This window comes from Protomyctophum bolini, assembly GCF_963924005.1.
Source record: "Protomyctophum bolini genome assembly, chromosome: 23".
Taxonomy (NCBI): domain Eukaryota; kingdom Metazoa; phylum Chordata; class Actinopteri; order Myctophiformes; family Myctophidae; genus Protomyctophum; species Protomyctophum bolini.
In genome coordinates, this window is record NC_137884.1 from 4,230,212 (window position 1) to 4,250,896 (window position 20,685).

General features: G+C 44.5%; 1 protein-coding gene across 2 annotated transcripts in view; it reads right to left on the reverse strand.

The window, feature by feature from the left end:
* LOC308310899 (receptor-type tyrosine-protein phosphatase zeta-like) overlaps positions 1–15,014 on the reverse strand; it is a 72,275-nt gene extending 57,261 nt beyond the window's left edge. For both annotated transcript variants that reach the window (XM_080757359.1, XM_080757358.1), the window contains exon 1: positions 14,829–15,014. In XM_080757359.1, the coding sequence (XP_080613485.1) occupies positions 14,829–14,898 (70 nt within the window). In that variant the 5' untranslated portion in view covers positions 14,899–15,014. The remainder of the gene's footprint in view (positions 1–14,828) is intronic.
* Between the last annotated feature and the right edge of the window lie 5,671 nt (positions 15,015–20,685).

Here is a 20,685-nt window from a genome sequence, read left to right on the forward strand (position 1 = left end):
AACTCATGTTTTCTTTATTCACCCAGGTCTGTGTTGGTAGATACAGAAAACACTTTTCAAACTAAACTCGGTGTCATGGGGCGTACATTATGATGATGGCGTGAAGCGATGCGTTTGACGTCATCATTTTGCACGGTCAAAATGTCATATACATAGCAGGGTATTTTTTGGACATGCTGGGGTTTCCACCCGACAGCTCCGAAATACAACCATACTGCACTTGTTACAATTTACAATTTAGGCATTTAGCAGAAGCTCTTAATCCAGAGCGATTTACAATAAGCAAGAACAACACAAGTTAATACATCAAATACATAGAAATAGTCAAGGCTCACAGGTAAACTAAATGGTAAATAGTGCATTTATATAGGGCTTTACAGAGATTGTGCATTACATTCACCCATTCACACACACATTCATACACCGATGACAGAGGAAACCATGCAAGGCACCAACCTGCACATCGGGAGCAATTAGGGGTTCAGAGTCTTGCTCAAGGACACTTCGACACTAACTCTGGGGGAACTGTAAACACTATAGAAACTGTAAACACTATTAGAATGCAATATAATTCCAGATCAATAATGACCTGGCATCTGTCTACATAACATGCTATCTAAATCAAAGTTCCAGGTGGTTCCCAGCTAAATGATAGTTTGGAACCAAATGGACCCTTATGGGACTGTAACTCAGAGAGTGTAGGAGCCAAATGGACCTGTTAAATGAACATTGATTTTACAATTTAAACGAGTGGTCCCAGAGATAGAAATGCAAGTCAAACTGGGGGTCCTTGAGAATGAAATGGTTGAGAGTCACTGCTAGTAGCCGACTGGCCGTAACAATCTTCAAATGGGGTGTCAACTTGGGAACCAATGATCTAAATGACATTATTTTATCCTTTCCTTTGCATACAGTACATACATACGCCTGCAAGGTGGTCAGGGCTAGGGCCAGTGCTACGGCCAGTGGCCGGGGGGAATCCAATGAGATTTAGGGGTCCATATTAAAGCAGGGATATATAGTGTCTGAGCAGCAACAACCTATTCATTGTCCTACCAAGACATTATTAACGGAACATAAAACCTAATCAGACAACACTATCACTGGAATCTGTCTGTCTGTGTGTGTGTGTGTGTGTGTGTGTGTGTGTGTGTGTGTGTGTGTGTGTGTGTGTGTGTGTGTGTGTGTGTGTGTGTGTGTGTGTGTGTGTGTGTGTGTGTGCGTGCGTGCGTGCGTGGTGTGCGTTTCTGTGTGTCTGTTGAAATCAGATGAAAGCATATGGAAATGTGTCGCTCTCCAGCTGTTGTGGCGAGGTCAAAGGGTGTGTGTGTGTGTGTGTGTGTGTGTGTGTGTGTGTGTGTAAGGTGACCGTGAGAATGCGGGGCACCGAACTGGACGTGGTAATACAGCAGAACAGCTGGGATGTTTAAAAACACATCACACTCACTCACTCACACACACACACACACACACACACACACACACACTTATACAGCACGCACATACAGTGCACGCACACGCACAGTAAGTTAACACCCCACTAAGGAGCAGATGGGGCACTGTACAAGGCATGTGTTCTCTCAGACAGGTCCATGGCTCCACAGCCTCACTATAAGAACCATCGCACTGTCATTTGATTCCGTCTAACGCTCCAGGGCCAGAAAATCCTCCTCCGAGGTTTCACTTGCCGATACCTGTATGTGTGTTGCGTTCACACACACACACCCGGAATGGCCTGGGTGGGTCACCTCACCACCCTAGTTTTTCTTGTGGGTCTGTGCAGGACAATGGACTATTTTATTCTATTCTATTCTTGAGACATTTAACCGATTAAATTCCCATTGACAATGAATGTCATAGTCTCTGAGCAAATGGGCATAGCGTCTATTTTACGTTATGATGATATACGATGATAAGAGCGCCCCTCACTTCATGCGGGTGTGATATTGTATCGCAGGTCACAGGTCGCAATCAACTATGAAATTGTGAATTTCCCGTCGGTCATGCCCCATTTATGGTCATTTATTGGCCAGCAACTCTACATCTCACCTCAAACCTCAAACCCTTAGCTCTCCATATATGGAGCTGACCCGTTATGACATTCCATAATTATGTTGATCCTTCCCCCATCCTCTTCGACGTCTCCATTTTGACTGATACCTGTCCATTTAAACTCTAGACAGGCCTGCCCCAAAGTAGAGTTCTCAACGGGCCCGAAAATTAAGGCCCGGCCCTACCTGGGCCCTTATCAAACCCACTCAAGACACTGCCCCCACTGCCACCATTAGATCTCCATATATGGAGCTGATCTGTTCTGACATTCCATAATGTTGATCTGACCCCATCAAACCCTATACACTCAAGACACGCTCCATATATGGCCAGTACACAATTCATTCCATATGTTGATCTGACCCCCCCATGCCAAAGCGTCAGCTCTCGCACAGCAGTCTGCCCAGTCACCCAGGCGGATGCGTGCACTTGAACTCACCCTTTAGGGCGAGGCCGCTTCTTGCCCTCAGGCGTCTTACTGGTATACAATAACACACTGCATTCATGTCTCGTAATGTACAGAGTGGGCACCCCTCACTCGTCAAGTAAGATTTCTCGATTGGTGACATCCATGCCTGTCGCGCAGGTGGAGATAACGACGCAGTCAAATAAGGTCTTTCCGTGGTCCATTATTGAGTTACAGCGTGCTAGGGAATGAAAGGAGGACTCCAGTATAAAACGGTCCCCTGCCAAGTAATAAAAAGTAGAACCGTCCCTCTGTGCCAAGGGAGGAACGGCTTTTGTAACGACTGTACAATCATTCCATTCAAGCTCAGCTCAACTTTATTGTCATTTGACTCTCTACGAAAGGCAGCATGCTGACGCGGAGGATGACTCACTCGAGGTCAAGGGTCGTGGCTGTGCCCCACAAAATTGCGTGTGACTCATTGAAGGAAAAGAATAAAAAATAAACAGTAAACAAAAAGGTGGATATGCTTATATGTGTCCACCACAATACACACACAAACACACACATATTTACACATACTATACACACATTAAAGTCCTCTGTTAATTGTATTCATTTGTAACTAAGTGTAACCAAATGGACATGTAAGTGTCACATGGACACATGTCCATATGGGCGCCCTAAGCGGGGCGGGGGATGGGATCACTGAACATCTTTATAATAACGATGCATTACTTAAACGTGAATATTTCTGAATTATACTAAAAATCTGCTGCCGCCAAAAAGTAATTTCAACCGCCCCTAGTGGTCTAACGGTAAGGCCTACGGAAATGGAAGTGCATGTGTTGGATGCAGCTCAAAGTGAACTTTACTCATGTTGCCGTCCGACCTTCCTAGCCCGTGTTATTAAAAGAATATGGGCGATAATGGCGTTAGAAAATCGGCAAAAGTGGCCATTTTTAAGATGTTTTAGCCATTATCTCTGGAACGGAAGGTCCAATCTGCTCAGTTCAAAGCTTGTTGGATGCGTGACTTTGAGGACATGTTTAGCTTTTCTGGTTTCTGCTCGACAGCGAGGATGAGATATAATAACCCATTCTGACCTGAGATCAGATTCATACGAGGTTTCCACTAGGACACACACTGGTCTGATCAACCCATTCTGACCTGAGATCAGATTCTAAAAATGTCAGTCGTTCTTCGAATTTTTCAAAAATAGCAGACCTACAAGCTCGTAGCGCGCCACTCGGTGGCGCGCTATGAGCTTGTAGATCTGCTATTTTTCAATAGCTAAAGCATAACATGATGCCAACACCAAAATGGGTGCCCGGTCAGAATGGGTTAATAATATACTAATAAAATCTCAGATTTCTATCGCACTTTTCAAGTACCCAAAGTGGATTTATCCACTTTGTGACCAATCCTGGTCACTAAACTGCCTCCCCCTGGCCAGCCGGGGCGCCTGATGGAGGGGAAAGGGGGTGCAGTACTTAGTTTAGACAGTTTTTGGTTTAGACTATAGTCATTGGTTAGACCAGTCATTAGTCCTACAACTACAACCTATCTCAAACCCTCACCCTAAACCTAACCTCCCACGGGGCAGCACACCTAAACCTAACCTTAACCCATGTCTAACCAATGACTAGTCTAAACTAAGTATGCACCCCGGGGAAAGGAACTGGTTGGAATAACGTGTTCCTTCCACGCACTACGTCCAACCAGGGAAACTCCCCCCTGTCAGGTGTAAAGGAGCAACTTGGACACTCAGGCATGAAGGAAGCATGAGTTCAAGTCCGTTGCTCTCCCCTTGTCCCCCATATATGGGGGACTACATTGGTGGAGGGTGTGTAGAGCCCAGGATCACATTAGATGATTGACACAGGGGTGAAAAATGGGTTACAAAATCGTGGGATAAAAAATAACTATAAAAACAAAGTGGATTTACAGTACATGGGGGAGGGAGTGAAAGGATATGGGTACGGCTGGGGGATTCGTAAAGGGTGAGTGCTTGGGTGCTCTATTTTGGAGGTGTGTGCAGTTGAGGGGGGGTGCGGGACGGGACTTCCCTGCTGTGTGGAGGACTGGCCTGAAAGCTCAGCTCCAAGAGCTCAGAACAGACATGAATAAATGAGGGAACGCGTGCGCATACACACACACACACACACACACACACACACACACACACACACACACACACACACACACACACACACACACACAGTATTTGTGTTTTAATATCAAATCATGCTTTATGGATATAAATACAATATCTATTTGTCTGTTTCATCTTGTGTTATTGCTGCAAGGAAAGTGGAGCAGTGTGTGTGTGTGTGTGTGTGTGTGTGTGTGTGTGTGTGTGTGTGTGTGTGTGTGTGTGTGTGTGTGTGCACGACTGTGCGTGTGTGTAGCCTGCATGGTCTCTTCTCCTTGTTAGTGCAATGACATGCACTGTTTCCATCTGCTCAGAATCAGCAAAAATAAATCTACCGTGTGTGGGCACGTGTGCACAGTACACACTCGCGCACGCACACACGTGTGTGTCTCTCTGTGTGTTTAGTAACCATAATAATAATTCAGCGAAGCAGAAAGTTCCTGACAGCAGTCGGGCTGCTCTCTGTCTGCTAACCTTAAATGTTCCTTAGAGAAGGAAAGACTTGCACGAGGAAGACTACAGTAAAAGAGAAGTTGCCATTTTTCAGTGGAAGCCATTTAAAGTTGATGAAAAAATCATTAACATGGTGAATCACATCTTGATGATGTCATCAAGATGTGATTCACCATGTTAATGATTTTTCTCAGACCTCCACTTCTCGGAAACACAGAATGGGTGGACTTTTTTACCAATACTAATCTTGAGAAAAACAATTAGTGATCGGGATCAGTCCCAGAAAACCTGATCGGAGCATCCCTAAGTGGAGTACAAGTACAAGTAAAAGTACTGGAAATTGGAAATACGTAAAGTAAAGTACAATTACAAATACCTCAACATTGTACCAGAGAAAAGGTACAGTACTTAAATGTAATTGTACTACTTTACACCACGGATCACACTAGATGTAACTTGTTTTTCCCTGTATGATGTCTAATAAAATCAAATCAAGAGACGATTTGTCAAATGAAAAAAGAAGAATGAGATGTTTATGGACTTTTGATATAAAAATACACAAAAATGGAAGTTTTCCCATTGTTTTGGCATAGATTGTTAGGTATGCCCATATGATGACACTAAGAGTGTGAAAAACGTATTTGTCATTCCCCTACATATTTAACCCATTTAGACCTGAGGACGATTCTACAAATGTCTCTCTATCAAGACAGTTTTCTGAAAAACCTGTTTCTATGTCAGTGGTGCTCTCAACCTTTTTCATCCAAGGACCCCCAGAATTATCTGTATTTGGCTGTGGACCCCCACCTGAAAATATGTAGTTCCAGGGACCCCCAGAAGCAAAGATACGAGTTGAAAACGTTCACTCACATTCCAGATTTGAGCCACATTTTCACGAATTATCAAAAATAGCAGATCTACAAGCTCGCAGATGAGCCTGTAGATCTGGTATTTTTTTTGGCATGGAGAGATGTGTGCTAATAGTGTGGCTCGGTCGGAGATAGACCACGGATAAATAAACGGATAAACGGCTGTTTTTATTCACTAATAAATTCATTAGTAATCGTATTGAAAAAAGGGCTTCGTTAAGACCTCCATATTACTATGGTCAATGCCTGTGTGAAAAGTGGGAGTGATTCGTGCAGGTAATGAGGAGATACTGCGGTGTTTCTGACATTCATTCATTCAGACATTGATTGAATTATAGTATGATGATGCTTAAAACACCAAAAGGGGGTTCCCATCCGGAATGGGTTAAAGTTTATACGAACCTACAAACCGGCCCATCCGCATGCGGGCGGCGCCAGCCGGGGTTACCGTGACGACGGCAGAAGCCAGTGGCTGCGATGCGTCATGACAACGGAAGAGTTCCCGATGGCGTGTGGAACACCCCGACTTCCTCTGAGGAGCCGTGTCTCCTGTGAGTGTCCCCGTCGCCATGGAAACCCATCCCGTCCCGAGTCTGTCTAAGAGTCTGTCAATGGAGAGGGTCAACCCCCCCCATTCCTCACTGTCTGACAGCCACGCACGCACGCACGCACGCACGCACAAATATATTCACACACTACAAGCATGTTTTGTACCATATGCATGCAGTCGCACGCACACACACACCGTCTCACACACACACACACACACACACACACACACACACACACACACACACACTCTCTCTATAAACATCGAACTACACCCATTCACAATTCCCAGAGTGTGTGTGTGTGTGTGTGTGTGTGTGTGGGGGGGGGGGGTTATAGCTACCTTCATCCCCCTCCCACCCTCCCTAAGTCTTTCTAATAGAGGGGGCTCAACTTTTCACACGCCTCGTCCATCAATCCTCCGCTTTTTGTCTTTTTGTCCGTGTGTGTGTGTGTGTGTGTGTGTGTGTGTGTGTGTGTGTGTGTGTGGGGGGGGGGGGGTGTTTCCCTAAACTTTTTCAACTGTGCCCATTCGTCGCAGCGGGGGTCCCGCCAAACGATGAACTTTCTCACTGAGAGAACAAACCCCGTTTCCTCTTGTGAATTGAATTCCACCGGAGAACTTCCACACTGCCTGCCTATCGATACTGCGCTCAATAAACAGCCGAGGGTTCCATTAGCTTTCACACAAAACCCATTAGTCTCAGTCCCCGGGCCAACTCTCGCTGCTCGCTCGCTCGCTGCCTGGGCGAGCGAGGTCCCACAGGTCACATCTTTTCAGGAATTAAGAAGCGCAGAACCAAATCTTACTCTGAATTGTTCCATTTAACCCTCATTTTTTCCTGGCTTTCTCAGGAGTATAGGGGCTCACACACACAAAACACACACACACACACACACACACACACACACACACACACACACACACACACTCTGACACCAACGCCAAAATGAACAAAACCCTGTCATGTCCCATGTTGGTATAAAACACACTCCCGTGAGTTCTGTCTCGTTGGGCCAGTCAAAAGTCAGAATTCATGCACTAAAGCCACACTATAGCACTGTGTGCATGTCTTAAGAGTCCCTCAATGTAACGGGTATAAAGCTGGATAAAGTGTCAATTAAAACGTCAGTCAGGAGTGACAACCGTTTTGTCGTTGATCCCGTGCGAGTTCACGCTCTTCTCTTTGACGTCTGTGTGACCCCCCCCCCCCTGCTCCGTGCCTCGGACATCTAGTAGACTTTAAATCTACGTGTGTAACAACAAGCATAGCCTACGACAAGTATCTGTTTGAATGCCCGTTTACTGCTTTCCCACATGCTAAGCAGCCAAACAGAAAGACACTCGCTTGCACGCACGCACGCACGCACGCACGCACGCACGCACGCACGCACACACTCTCTCTCTCTGTGTCTCTCCAATTCATCCTCTCTTGGCTTGTGTTCTCTCTCTCTCTCTCTCTCTCTCATATCCCATGCTCTATCATTTCGATCCATCTCACACCCTCTCTCTCTCTCTCTCTCTCCATCTCCCCCCTCTGTATCTCAACTCTCTCTCAATTCAATGGGCATTATTGGCATGAGAAAACATATACGTTAGCATTGCCAAAGCAAAAGTTGAACAGTACAATCAAAACAAAATAGTATGTGCAATTGAAAGGGAATAGAAATGATGTGTGTATACACAGAGCTGTTTACGTCGCAACTGAGGGAAATTACTTACAAAATTGTGCATTTGCTGTCAGAAATACAGCCTATATCCACAGGGATGAGCTTTTTCAAAGTTGTTTTTTAAATGTTTAATTGCGACGATAGGTCACAGTTTACTATGAAACCTGCCTTTCCCGTCAGTCACACCTCCATATATGCCCACGCCATATATGGTCGTGCCTCGTGACATCACTCCTCCATATATGGTCACCACTCGTGACATCACTCCTCCATATATGGTCACCCCTTGTGACATCACACCTCCATATGGTCAAGCCTCGTGACATCACACCTCGTCACACATAACGCCACCATATATGGCCGTCTCCATATATGAAGATCACGACACTTAGCCCACCTCATCAAACCCGGGAGCCATACATACATAGATCTCCATATATGGAGCCTAACTGTTCTGACATTCCATATGTTGATCATCCCCCACGCGTCCTTCCTCTTCGAAGTCTTTTGACTGATACCTGTCCTGTAGAGTTCTCAACAGGCCCGAAAATAAAGGCCCGGCCCAACCTGGGCCCTCATCAAACTCTGTACACTCAAGACACTGCCCCCGTTGCCACCCTTAGATCTCATTATATGGAGCTGACCTGTTCTGACATTCCATATGTTGATCTGACCTCATCAAACCCTCCCTGTACACTCAAGACACGCTCCATATATGGCCAGTACAGAATTCATTCCATAATGTTGATCTGACCCCCAAAGTGTCCAGTGCAAACTGTTCATATAGTGGCCAGTCAATCAATCAATCAATCAATCAATCAATCAATCAATCAATCAATCAATCAATCCCTCTCTCATCCACTCTGTCTTTCCATCTCTCTCTCTCTCTCTCTCTCAGCTCCATCACTCTCACCTTATATCTCTACAGTACATCTCTCTCGGTCTCTCTCATGCCAGACAGTCCTTTTAATAAACAACAGTGTCTTTTGTGTTGACTGTGGCAGACAGAGACAGACGACCATTGTCAACTGCTGTAACTTCAGACAGACTTCCTCGGCTCAAGAGGGCAGAGCAACAGCGACTTGCCTTTTTCTACCACTTTGTTTCACTCTCCTCTTTCCTCGTCTCCCGTTCCTCACTCTCCAGGTTCCATTATTTTATGGCATTTATTTCCACAAACCTTTGCGTGCTTCACTTCACTTCACTTCACTTCACCTCCCCTGCAGCCTAAGGCTTTTCTCCTGTTTCTGTTCTCTCATCTTATCCCATCACACGTGCTGTTTGTTCATATTCTCTCTCTCTCTCCCCCCCCCCCCCTGATGGAGGGGAAAGGAAATAAACGTGTTCCTTCCACGCGCTACGTCCAACCAGGGAAACTCCCCCTGTCAGGTGTAAAGGAGCAACTTGGACACGGGGGTGAAAAATGGGTTACAAATTCATGGGATAAAAATAAATAAATAAAAACGTGTGCGTACATGCATACACAAATGAAAGTCCAGGATGGAAGAAAGTAAGACATATACAGTACAGTCTTAGACTGAATGCAAAAGTAAATTAATCACCGCAGTAGATTGAAATATTTCACCTTTGGACCGTAATAAGTGCTGAATAGAGGGATTTTTTCACAAGCTATGAGATATTTCTACTAGAGCCATTTCTAGATAAGAACATTATTACCCTGCAGGCGCACCCTCCTCCCCCCCCCCCCCCCCCCCCCCCCCCCCCCCCCCCCCCCCCCCCCCCCCCCCCCCCTCCCCCAAGACCACCACCACTGCCATATACACCGCTTTCTATAATAACTACGGCTGTGACGAGAGGAAAATGCACACTTCTTCACTGACGGATCCGTTTCAACGCAGCGCGGTGGGGTTCAGCGTCAGGCCAGATCAACGTCAAAGGGTTGCCGATCCAATTGCAGCGGTGACACCACGGACGAATCTTAACTAACTGTGACCGCACGGCAGACAGCCGGTGGAAGTGGATTAGCACATCAAGTGTATCATGAATAAACCGCCTTAGACGGACGCCGACTGGAAAACTGGAAGAAGAAAGGAGGGAAAGAGAGATACCCAGGAGATAAATAGTGGGGGCTTTAAAAAAAAAGGGGGGGATATCAATTATTTATAACAACATCTGTGTTTTTAGTTACATTCAGTCAAAACATTCAGCGAATTCTCCCTCTGAAATCAGAACACTGACTGTATTTGAGCTCAGAAGATAAGATAGATGCAATATGTACATCCAATCACAAGAATCCACAGCCAGCTACAGTAGAGCTACTGTACTCGTCCACACTAATTGGTGGGAAGAAACGTGTCACGACGACGAGATGGCCCGTTTTCATAGTCACTTCGCTACTCAGTCTAGTCTGGCCAACAGGCAGAAAAACTCATATTTCAAAACGTCACCCGTTACGTAGCCACGTTGTTGCTGATACGTCATCAGCCAGCGCCACTCTGTCCATGCGTTTCTCACATGTGAAAGAAATAGCGCCAGTTCGAGACGACCCGAGAGTAAAATCTACGGCAAAAAGTAAACACTAAGTTTCATTCACTATAGTTCGACTATGTCAGCTTGAGTCGCACAGACCAATCAGAAGCCACGGGTCGATTTCACCCGTTTACATGTCCCGCCTACCTTGGAGATATGACCCTTTCCAGACTGAGTATAGCGACTAGCGAGTGACAAGACAGATTCACGGAACGCAGCAAAGCAGGCTGGAACCCAGGCTGCCGTTTTCAGGGGTGAGAAGCCTTGTCACATCACATGTACTGTACTTACACTTACTGTAACTAATTGTGTTTACAATTACCCGTTGTTACCAGACAGTGGCCTTGTGGTTAGAGTGTCTGCCCTGAAACTGGGAGGTCGGGGGGTTTCGATCCCCAGCCGGGTCATACCAAAGAATGTAAAAACGGGACCCAATGTCTCCCTGCTTGGCACTCAGCATCAATGGGTTGGATTGGGGGTCAAATCAACTAATCAAAATGATTCTCGAATGCGGCACGGCTGCGGCTCACCGCTCCTTGGCTATACGGCTCAACGCTCCAAGAGATGCGGAGAACAAATTTCACTGCGGTAATGTGTGTGACAAATCGTATGACTTTGACTTTGAACCTATAGCATCGTGTGACCGACACACACACACACACACACACACACGTACAAAAATCACAGCATATATCTACACAACAAACAGCAGAGTCTTAATTTAACTCTGAGAGTGTAAAACATCGATTCTTACAGGCTATAGTAACACTGTGGATTTTAGTGTGCACCGTTGAGCTGCAGGCCCAAATCAATAACATACAAGCAATCACTGTGGTACTCAGTGTATACGCTTAGCCAATGGTCTTTCATCGGCAATACATCAAATCCACATTACACGGAGTACATGAACCCTGTCACCTTTGGTGTGTACTAAACACTGTCACTCACAGTGGTGGAAAGTAACTAAGTGCATTTACTCAAGTAGTTTACATTGTTACTTTACTGCAGCAGTTCCAATTGTCAATACTTTTACTTCTACTCCACTGCATGGCAGAGTCAAATATTGTGCCTTTACTCCGCTACAATTGTTTGAAAACTTTAGTTTCTCCACTCAATGAGCTTGTAGATCTGCTATTTCTGTAAAACTGAGTATTTCTACACTGCAGTAATGCTACTTTTACTTATATGGCCACAGTCATGACCGACACAAAAACATACATGAGCACAGAAATATCCACTATGGCTATGCACATATGATATGTGTCACGCAGCACGCAGCCCCCCCCCCCCCCCCACACACACACACACACAGCTGGTGTAACAGAAAGCATAAGGAAGTCAGTCACATGTACGGTATGGCAAAGGTAACCATGCATAAGCATGCATATGCTACGGTCATATACACAATAGTACGGCTGCCAAGCACTCCAGTAAGCTGGATGGCTTTATTGGCATACCGTGTGCGGAGGTATACAGTACATGGGAGAGAGAGAGAGAGAGAGAGAGAGAGACCAAGAGGGCTTGGTGGTGTGTTGTCCACGGCATACTGAGAGACAGATGGCTGGCTTGGTTGGTCTTCCCTTATTTCCCTCCAAGTTAAGTAGCCTATACCTTCCCCCTCTCTCTCTCAGCCTCTCCATCTACCACACTCAGTCTAAACTGAACAGTGTGGTATAGGCTAAACGCTGGAGCACTGCTTTTCAACCTTTTTCATGGCAAGGTCCATTATCATTTATCCGGCATTTGAGCCACAGATCACCATTTGATGACATTTTGCATCTCAAGACCAAAAACGAAAGAATATTTTGTTATCGTTAGATAGGATTTTGTCATGCTATATGTATATTGATGTCTGATGTCATAGGAGAGATAACAGGCAAACGTTGTCCAAAATAACAATTCTTCCTCTACATTCTCTATTATATATTGTGTAGACTTCTTCAAAATGACGTAATGCAGGTGTTTAACAATAATTTTACTCTTGAGAGCGTACAATGAAACCAAATGGACCCGTAAGAGTTACTAGAGGGAACATTAGCCAAAAATAGCAGATCTGTGAGCTTGTAGATCAGCTATTTTCAGCAAAGAGGTTTGGTGTAGATGAGGCGGCTGGGATGAGGATCAGCGTCTCCAAATCTGAGGCCATGGTTCTCAGCAGGAAACCGGTGGATTGTGCAGTCCGGGTAGGGAATGAGGCATTATACCCCAAATTAAGTACTGTATCTCGGGGTCTTGTTCACAAGTGAGGGGAGGACGGAGAAGGAGATCAGCCGGAGAATCGGAGCGGCAGGGGCATTATTGCAGTCGCTTTGAGATGGCAAAGCTCTCTGTCTACAGAGCAATATTCGTTCCTATACTCTCACCTATGGTCATGAAGTGTGCGTCATGACTGAAAGAATAAGGTGCCAGTTTAGGTGGTTCGGGCATCTGGTTAGGATGCCTCTCGGCATCTCCCTAGGGGGAGGTCCTCCTCGAGGCACGTCCCACTGGGAGGAGAACCCGGAGCAGACCAAGGCGCAGTTGGAGGAAACATATCGACTCACTGGCCTTGGAACGTCTCGGGATCCCCCAGGAGGAAGTCACTATATGTTGCTCGTGAGAGGGAAGTCTGGAGCTACAGAGCCATGGGTCACGTTTCCTAAGTATTGAGGGTTTAAGGCGGTTAAAGGTCTGAAAATACAAAGTTTAATTTGCAACAAATTCTCTTTAGTGGTGGGGGTCCCTGCTTTATCTCTCTCTCAGGGGTCCTTAGAACCTTAAAAAAATGCTGCAGACCCCTGGTTTACTTTACACTGATCAATGCTGCCCGCATGGCCATGAGATTGTACACCTATACCGGTAGACTATATGACCTTCAGGCAGTAAATGGTGCATTTATATAGCAATTTAATTCAAAGTGCTTATGGTGCATACATTCACCCATCCAAACACACACACGTTATCTTTACATAGATGGTGCATTACATTCACACACACATTCATACACTTTTACATAGATGGTGCATTACATTCACCCATTCACACACACACACACACACACACATTCACACACCGATGGCGGAGGAAACAATGCAAGGCACCATCCAGCTCATCGGCAGCAATTAGGGTTCAGAGTCTTGCTCAGAGTCACACTTCGAGCCTAACTTTGGGGGAGCCCCCGAAAGGGATCGAACTGGGAACCTCACGGTCGCTCTACGGGGTACCGGCACTCTACCCCTGAGCCACTCCTGCCCCCGAGAGTAGGGAGACAAGTGACAACCTCCAACCACTTCAGATGTAGGCCCACTGCTAATTATAATTGTGTTAGCCCTATACCACACAGATTGAAAATGAATAACGTGTTATTCATTACAAGTAAGTAAGTTCCAGATTTGCAGCTTTAAAATAAGTAGCACCAAAGAGAATTCCTCAACTTTCGAGCAGACAAAAGATAATGGGAAGATACTATAGGAAAGTCTAGAGTTTCACCAGACATTTATGTCCTTAATGTGCCAGCTGCAATTAACAACAACAACCTTATAAAACTCGACACTCAAATTAATTTAACTTTCAAATTGTATCTGTCAATGTCAGTGGAAATCTCTGGATTTTAAACCTTTTCACGGAAAAGGTCTGTGGGGAATTGTTAACAAGTAACAGCAATAGGCCTATGTTTAACCCATGCAGCACCGACACACATGTTGCACTGATGCACTGATGCTTCAGAAAATGCCATATATATATACAGTAGATGGCATTTTCTGAATCATATTTTATATATATATATATATATATATATATATATATATATATAATATATATATATAATAATAATAATAATTATTATTATTATTATTATATTATTATTATTATTATTGATGGGCTGTGGGACTGGAATGGATTCGAAAGTTTTCATGGGAGTTCATCAAGGTACAACAGGTAGCCTGCACCATATAACAGGCAGCATATAAGTGGGCTAAAATCTTTCCCAACGTGCAACAGTAGCCTAGATACGAGTCAGTCGCCAACTAGACATGTTATTGAGGTTCGTTTATGGGGACGTTTCGATTTAAAAAACAATTGGCATAGCCTAAATTACACCGAATGTGCATAATTGTCCACTACAACACCATTCATTCATCCGACATGAATCACAATCATCATGAAACTCCATTTCCCTGCTCCCATTCATTCCATTCCTTACCTATCTGACTTAAAACGAGAAGCCGTGCTATTATCAGGTTCTTCGTCCTGCTGGGAGCAGCAGTCTCCATGTTGCTCTGCTCCGGTGGTCGAAAAGGGGGGGGGGGGGGGAATTAGGGAAAAGCTAAATGTAAAAAGGTTCGTTTCAGGAACGACGGAACGCGACTGGAAGAATGCGTAAAAGATGCTACCGTCGCATCATTCATTGGGTTGCAGTGCTGCTGCGGTGGTCGCCTCTCTCTCCTGACGAGTCTCCTCTCTCTAGTCTGCATGTCACACTGACTGTGTGAGTGTGTGTGTGTGTGTGTGTGTGTGTGTGTGGTGGGGGGGAGGGGGGGGGGATTGGGTGCGCGCACCGCCCACCGTGCATGCCCAGGCCATAAACGCAGCGCAGCGGGAGCCGCTGTTTGTTTGAGAAAAATCACACACGTGTGAACTGAGTGGTGCAATTCCCCCCCCCCCCCCCCCCCCCCCCCCTCTCTCTCTCTCTCTCTCTCTCTCTCTCTCTCTCATTACACAGCACTACCCCTCCCTCTGTTTCTGCCGCCCCCTACTGGTATAAATCAGTAACATACTCAGGCTCATACACACAGGTGTACACACAGGTAGGTACATGGACATTGCTGATTGTAGGAGTGGTTGCACCACTCAAAAAAAGAGAACATAATGTTGCTTCTTGCAACATCTCAAAGATACACACACACACACACACAAACACACGCGCGCACACAGAGAGAGAGAGAGAGAGAGAGAGAGAGAGAGAGAGAGAGAGAGAGAGAGCGAGAGAGAGAAACAAATGCGACATACCAGTAGCTGCACATAAAATACTTTAACTCTGATGGATAAATACATTGGATGATAATGCATGGGATAATGCATGGAATTTGTCCGCAATTCCATGCTGCATTGATATTGTTACCATTAGGAGAGATAACAGGCATCAAAATAACAATTCTTCTACATTCAAGCTATTTGTGTAGACTTCTTGTAAACTAACTATAATGTTTAACAAGGATTTCACTCTCAAGAGTGAAATCCCTGTAAACAAGTGTAATGCTTTATGGTGTCGTCCACTCACAGTTAACAGTGAAACACTGAAATGCAATCAATCAATCAAAGATCTATAAGGGATGGACCCTTATGAAAAATAGTACTCAAGTAAAAGTACCAATACTGCAATGTAAGAATGTGTCCCGAATTCAAAATGTATACTTGAGTAAAAGTACAAAAGTATTGGCATAACATTTTCTTAAAGTACTAAAAGTAAAAGCACTCATTATGCAGAATGTGCCATTTCAAGTTCTCAAATGTATAAACATCTTTTGAAAATAGCTACAACAAGCTCACAATTCGTCACATCAAGACGCATTGTGAGCATGTAGATCGGCTATTTTCAACTGGCCAAAATGTATGTGAAGTGGTTAATGTACGTATGTTTTGTAATAATAAAAATCTACAAAGTAACTATAGTAACTAAATCTTACAAATAAATGTAGGCTATAGTGGAGTGAAAGTACAACATTTGCATGCCTCTCAGATGTGGTGGAGTAGAAGTGAAAGTACTGGAAATACAAATACAATACAAATACAAATGCCTCAAAATTGTGCTGAACTTAAGTACAGTACTTGGGTAAATGTACATTAATAGTTACTTTCCACCATTGACTGTCTGGGAGAAATCCCTGGCAGTTTGATTGATTGATTGATTGATTGAAGTATTTATTAACAGTATGCAGAATGGGTACATTTCACATGAAAGCACAACTCAATACAAAGACTGTTACTGTGGACGACACAACACACTGATATCTCGATAAAGCATTGCACTTGTTTACAACAGGGTCCACCTTTTTCAATTCATCAGAACATACCCAACAGTATGAAAATGGGAGCCAACAATGCCTCCCTGCTTGGCACTCTGCATCAATGGTGGGATTGGGGGTATAAGTCCCTGTGTGTGTATACATCAAGTTGCCTCACACAGTCAGACTATACGGAAACAGGAGACAGACTTTACAAAATGCTGTACCCCCTCCAATTGTTTATACTTTCTCCATTTTCAACAGTTATTATATTTTGACACTTGCTTAAACGTATGTTTTCTCACGCCAATAAAGCTCCTGGATGAAGACCAGGGGTCATCAATATGTCTGTACGCAGACAAATGTGTCAAAGACTTGGTCTTGTCCGTGGCAAATGTTTGATTTTCTTTATATACACAATTATATGTATTATCTTATTTTAATCATAAGACCCAATTAGTGAATGTCAAACCTGCAGGTTTTCTTCAGAATACGAGTAAGACGCGCGAACGCAGATCGTAAATTGCAATAACAATTAGAATAAATTACGAATTAGTGTCACTCAGCTCCATATATGGGCACAAAAGGGGCCAGGTCCACAACAAACAAATCACTGGCCCCTTTTGTGCCCATATATGGAGCTGAGTGGACCTGGCCCCTTTTGTGCCCATATATGGAGCTGAGTGATTGCTGATGCAACACACTCCATATTTGGATAGCGGGAGTGACACACGGACAGACAGACAGACAGACAGACAGACACACAGACATGATCTGCTAGGTCTCATAGTAAGTGCTCACTGCATTCGCAATAAGGACACTGATTTATGACGCGATAGGTGGCCAGCCTATAAGAAGACCTGGCAGACAACAGTGCTGGCTGACACGAAATCGCCATGAGGTGGACATGGACCGTTCCCGGTGGAAGAAAGCCATATCGAGAATCCGGTCCAACCCAGTGGTACCTGGAAAGTGGACTTTAAACCGATGATGATGATGACCATGACTATGGCACATTAGTCCTAGGGGTTCTCAAATGTTTTATTTGCAAAGACCCCCTTAATTCTGAGAGTGTACTGTACGCTCTCAGAGTTACAGACGTGTTATGGTCATTCAGGGCTATCTCGTCGTGTGTATTATTGTCCACTCATTCTGTACGTCGGTGGCAAAAATGGAATCCATCATGGCGATGACCTATGAGCCATATTATGATGGAAAATGTTGTTCCCAAGCAGGGTACGTACTTTACTGGGTATAGCTTTGTGTTGCTATGCATGATTTGGGGGGCACAAGGCAGAATAGAATAATCTATTCTAAGCGGAATCATATAATGGAAGTGGAATGTGGATCAATTCCACAACGGGATTGTCCCAGAATGGAATTATAGTCTTAGCCTGTGAGCGTGAGTGTCCTTGATGTGTGTATACAATGGCATAGATTTGGCAGCAATTATACCAGCCGGGTCCAGTGAGCCTCAGCGTGCGCTCGCGAGTGCACACACACACACACACACACACACACACACACACACACACACACACACACACACACACACACACACACACACACACACGCACACGCGCGCGCGCACACACACACACACACACACACACACACACACACACACGCACACACACACACACACACACACACACACACACACACACACACGTTTGCGAGAGAGACAGAACTTCCTCAGGATAGACCTTAATCGCAGAATAACATGCAACATGGGGTGTTCCTCCATGCATAAATTAGCATTCATCTTTTAGAGATAATGCTTAATTTATGCAGTATCCGCTTTTCAGTTGTTGGACAAACATTTTCTGCGGAGTGCTCGTTACAATGTCCTTGTTTCATCTGTTATATGGATAGACCTACCGCGCTAGCATTGGCCTGTCACAATTATTCATTAATCGCCTAATCGCAATTATCTGAGATAATCGCAATAATCTTTTTGCTTAATCCTCAATCATTTCCATGTTGAAAAATACATTTTCATAGGTCAACTAAAAAGAGTTAAAAGTGTCACATATGTCTTTGCATATTTAAGTTATTTCTCATGCCTGCCCTGTGCAATTTGTGATTATGAAGCCTGAAAGGAAAACAGAATTACAAATTGTAGGCCCGGACCATAGGCTGCCAAGCCAGCCAGACGGCGTGCCGCGGGTTCGACTCCTGAGCCCGACGGCCTTTGCCACGTGCCACTGCCCATCCCTTTCCTGTCTGTATACTGTTCACTAACAATAAAGGCATAAAAAGCCCAAAATGAATTGAATTTTTTTTTTTACAAATTGTAAAAAAACCCCACAATTAAATCATTAATCTGTAAGACAATTAAATTTTTCAAGCTCATGTATTGTATACATACTGTATTGGTCTTATGCTACAGTATGTGTATATGTTTTTCATGTTATTTTTTTCTCATATTCTTAAAAACAAAGGAGTGAAAGAGTCCACGCAAAAACAAAATTCACCCACTTCTTTACACCTGTGAAGCAGTGATCACATGACAATGGAGTTGATTTTTGATCATCTAAAAGTAAAATACAGACAAACATGTAGCGTACACCTGCTTTCACACAGGAGCACATACATAGGCTACTCGTACACGTTTAAACTGTGGAGAAATTAGGGGCAGATTAAGATTATGAAGGGCCCCAATGGGCCCCAATGGAAACAAGCAACAGTGCTTTCTTGGGTTATGAATCCTCTTAGCAGACCTTTAACTGTACTTTCTCGTGAATCAAATATGTACAGTACATCTAAGCAATAACGGGCTTTAGATAGGGTTCCCGAACCTTTAAAAAAAACCCACCAATCTACAAACTCATCATCACTATAAAATGTTGTGATGATGACCGTCTTCTGGTAATGAGCTTGTAGATTGGCAGCGGTGACAAACACTCAACTTGTTTCACGTATAATAACGTGTTCTGTTCGCCACAGCTTGCCAACTCGCTCAGAGCACCCCAAAAGCCTCAAGGCCTATAGTACGTGCTTTACTCTGGTCTGCCTTGTTCTCAAATCTCAAGTGATTCAAAAAGCAATCTGTTGCAAAACCTTGTGGAGGAAACACTGTATACACACACGTTCCTTCCATGAACAAAATCTCACCACCACAAGATGCATTTCCTGAACATTGTACTACACCGCAGGCAGACTCCATGTCAATTACATGTAGTAAGAAGAAAACAGAACCTAAAATGCTCCCTTGAGGTACCCCACCTATCCATCCATCCATCCATCCATCCATCGTAAGATGAAATATAACAAACAACACACTAATTCGTACAAGTGTGTGCAGAAGGCAGTGTTCTTAAAAGTTGCTATGAGCTGCTCTGTGTGCACCACTCTCCCTCGTGAGTCGTGGCGGAGTGTGTGTGTGCGTGCGTGTGCGTGCGTGTGCGTGCGTCTCGTACAATATGCCTCCCCACAGTCCCCTGTACTCTTGTTGCCATGACGACGGATGCCTTTTGCGAGTAACAGTGATATTGACATCCAGCGGTTGGCAAATGGAGGCCGATAAGAGTAAATTCTCTGCATTTCTACAGCGCCCTTATATCCAGACTCCAGAGTGCTTCACACACAATGTGTGCAATGCATTACAGTACATTCACACATGCCGCGGAGGCAGCCACGCAAGGCATGTAAGACATGAAGCCAGGAGGAGTCCTGGGAATCGAACCCATTGACATTCTACTGCCCCGACATCCACTCTAAGCACTTACCATTATAATAAGTGTGTGTGTGTGTGTGTGTGTGTGTGTGTGTGTGTGTGTGTGTGTGTGTGTGTGTGTGTGTGTGTGTGTGTGTGTGTACAAGCATTCCTTTTCATGCAAAAGGTTCCTCCACACATCTACTATACATGGGAAAAGTGGTACCCATACTCATTCTTGGAACTCTATCTCCGACCGAACCACACTTTCACCACACATCTCTATATGCAAAATAAATTCGCCACGCTCCCCGAACTGACATAGGCAAATTTTTAGCCGTTCAAGTGTCTTATTTACTCTGCAAATATTACTTTTATGAAACATTCCTACACGGAAC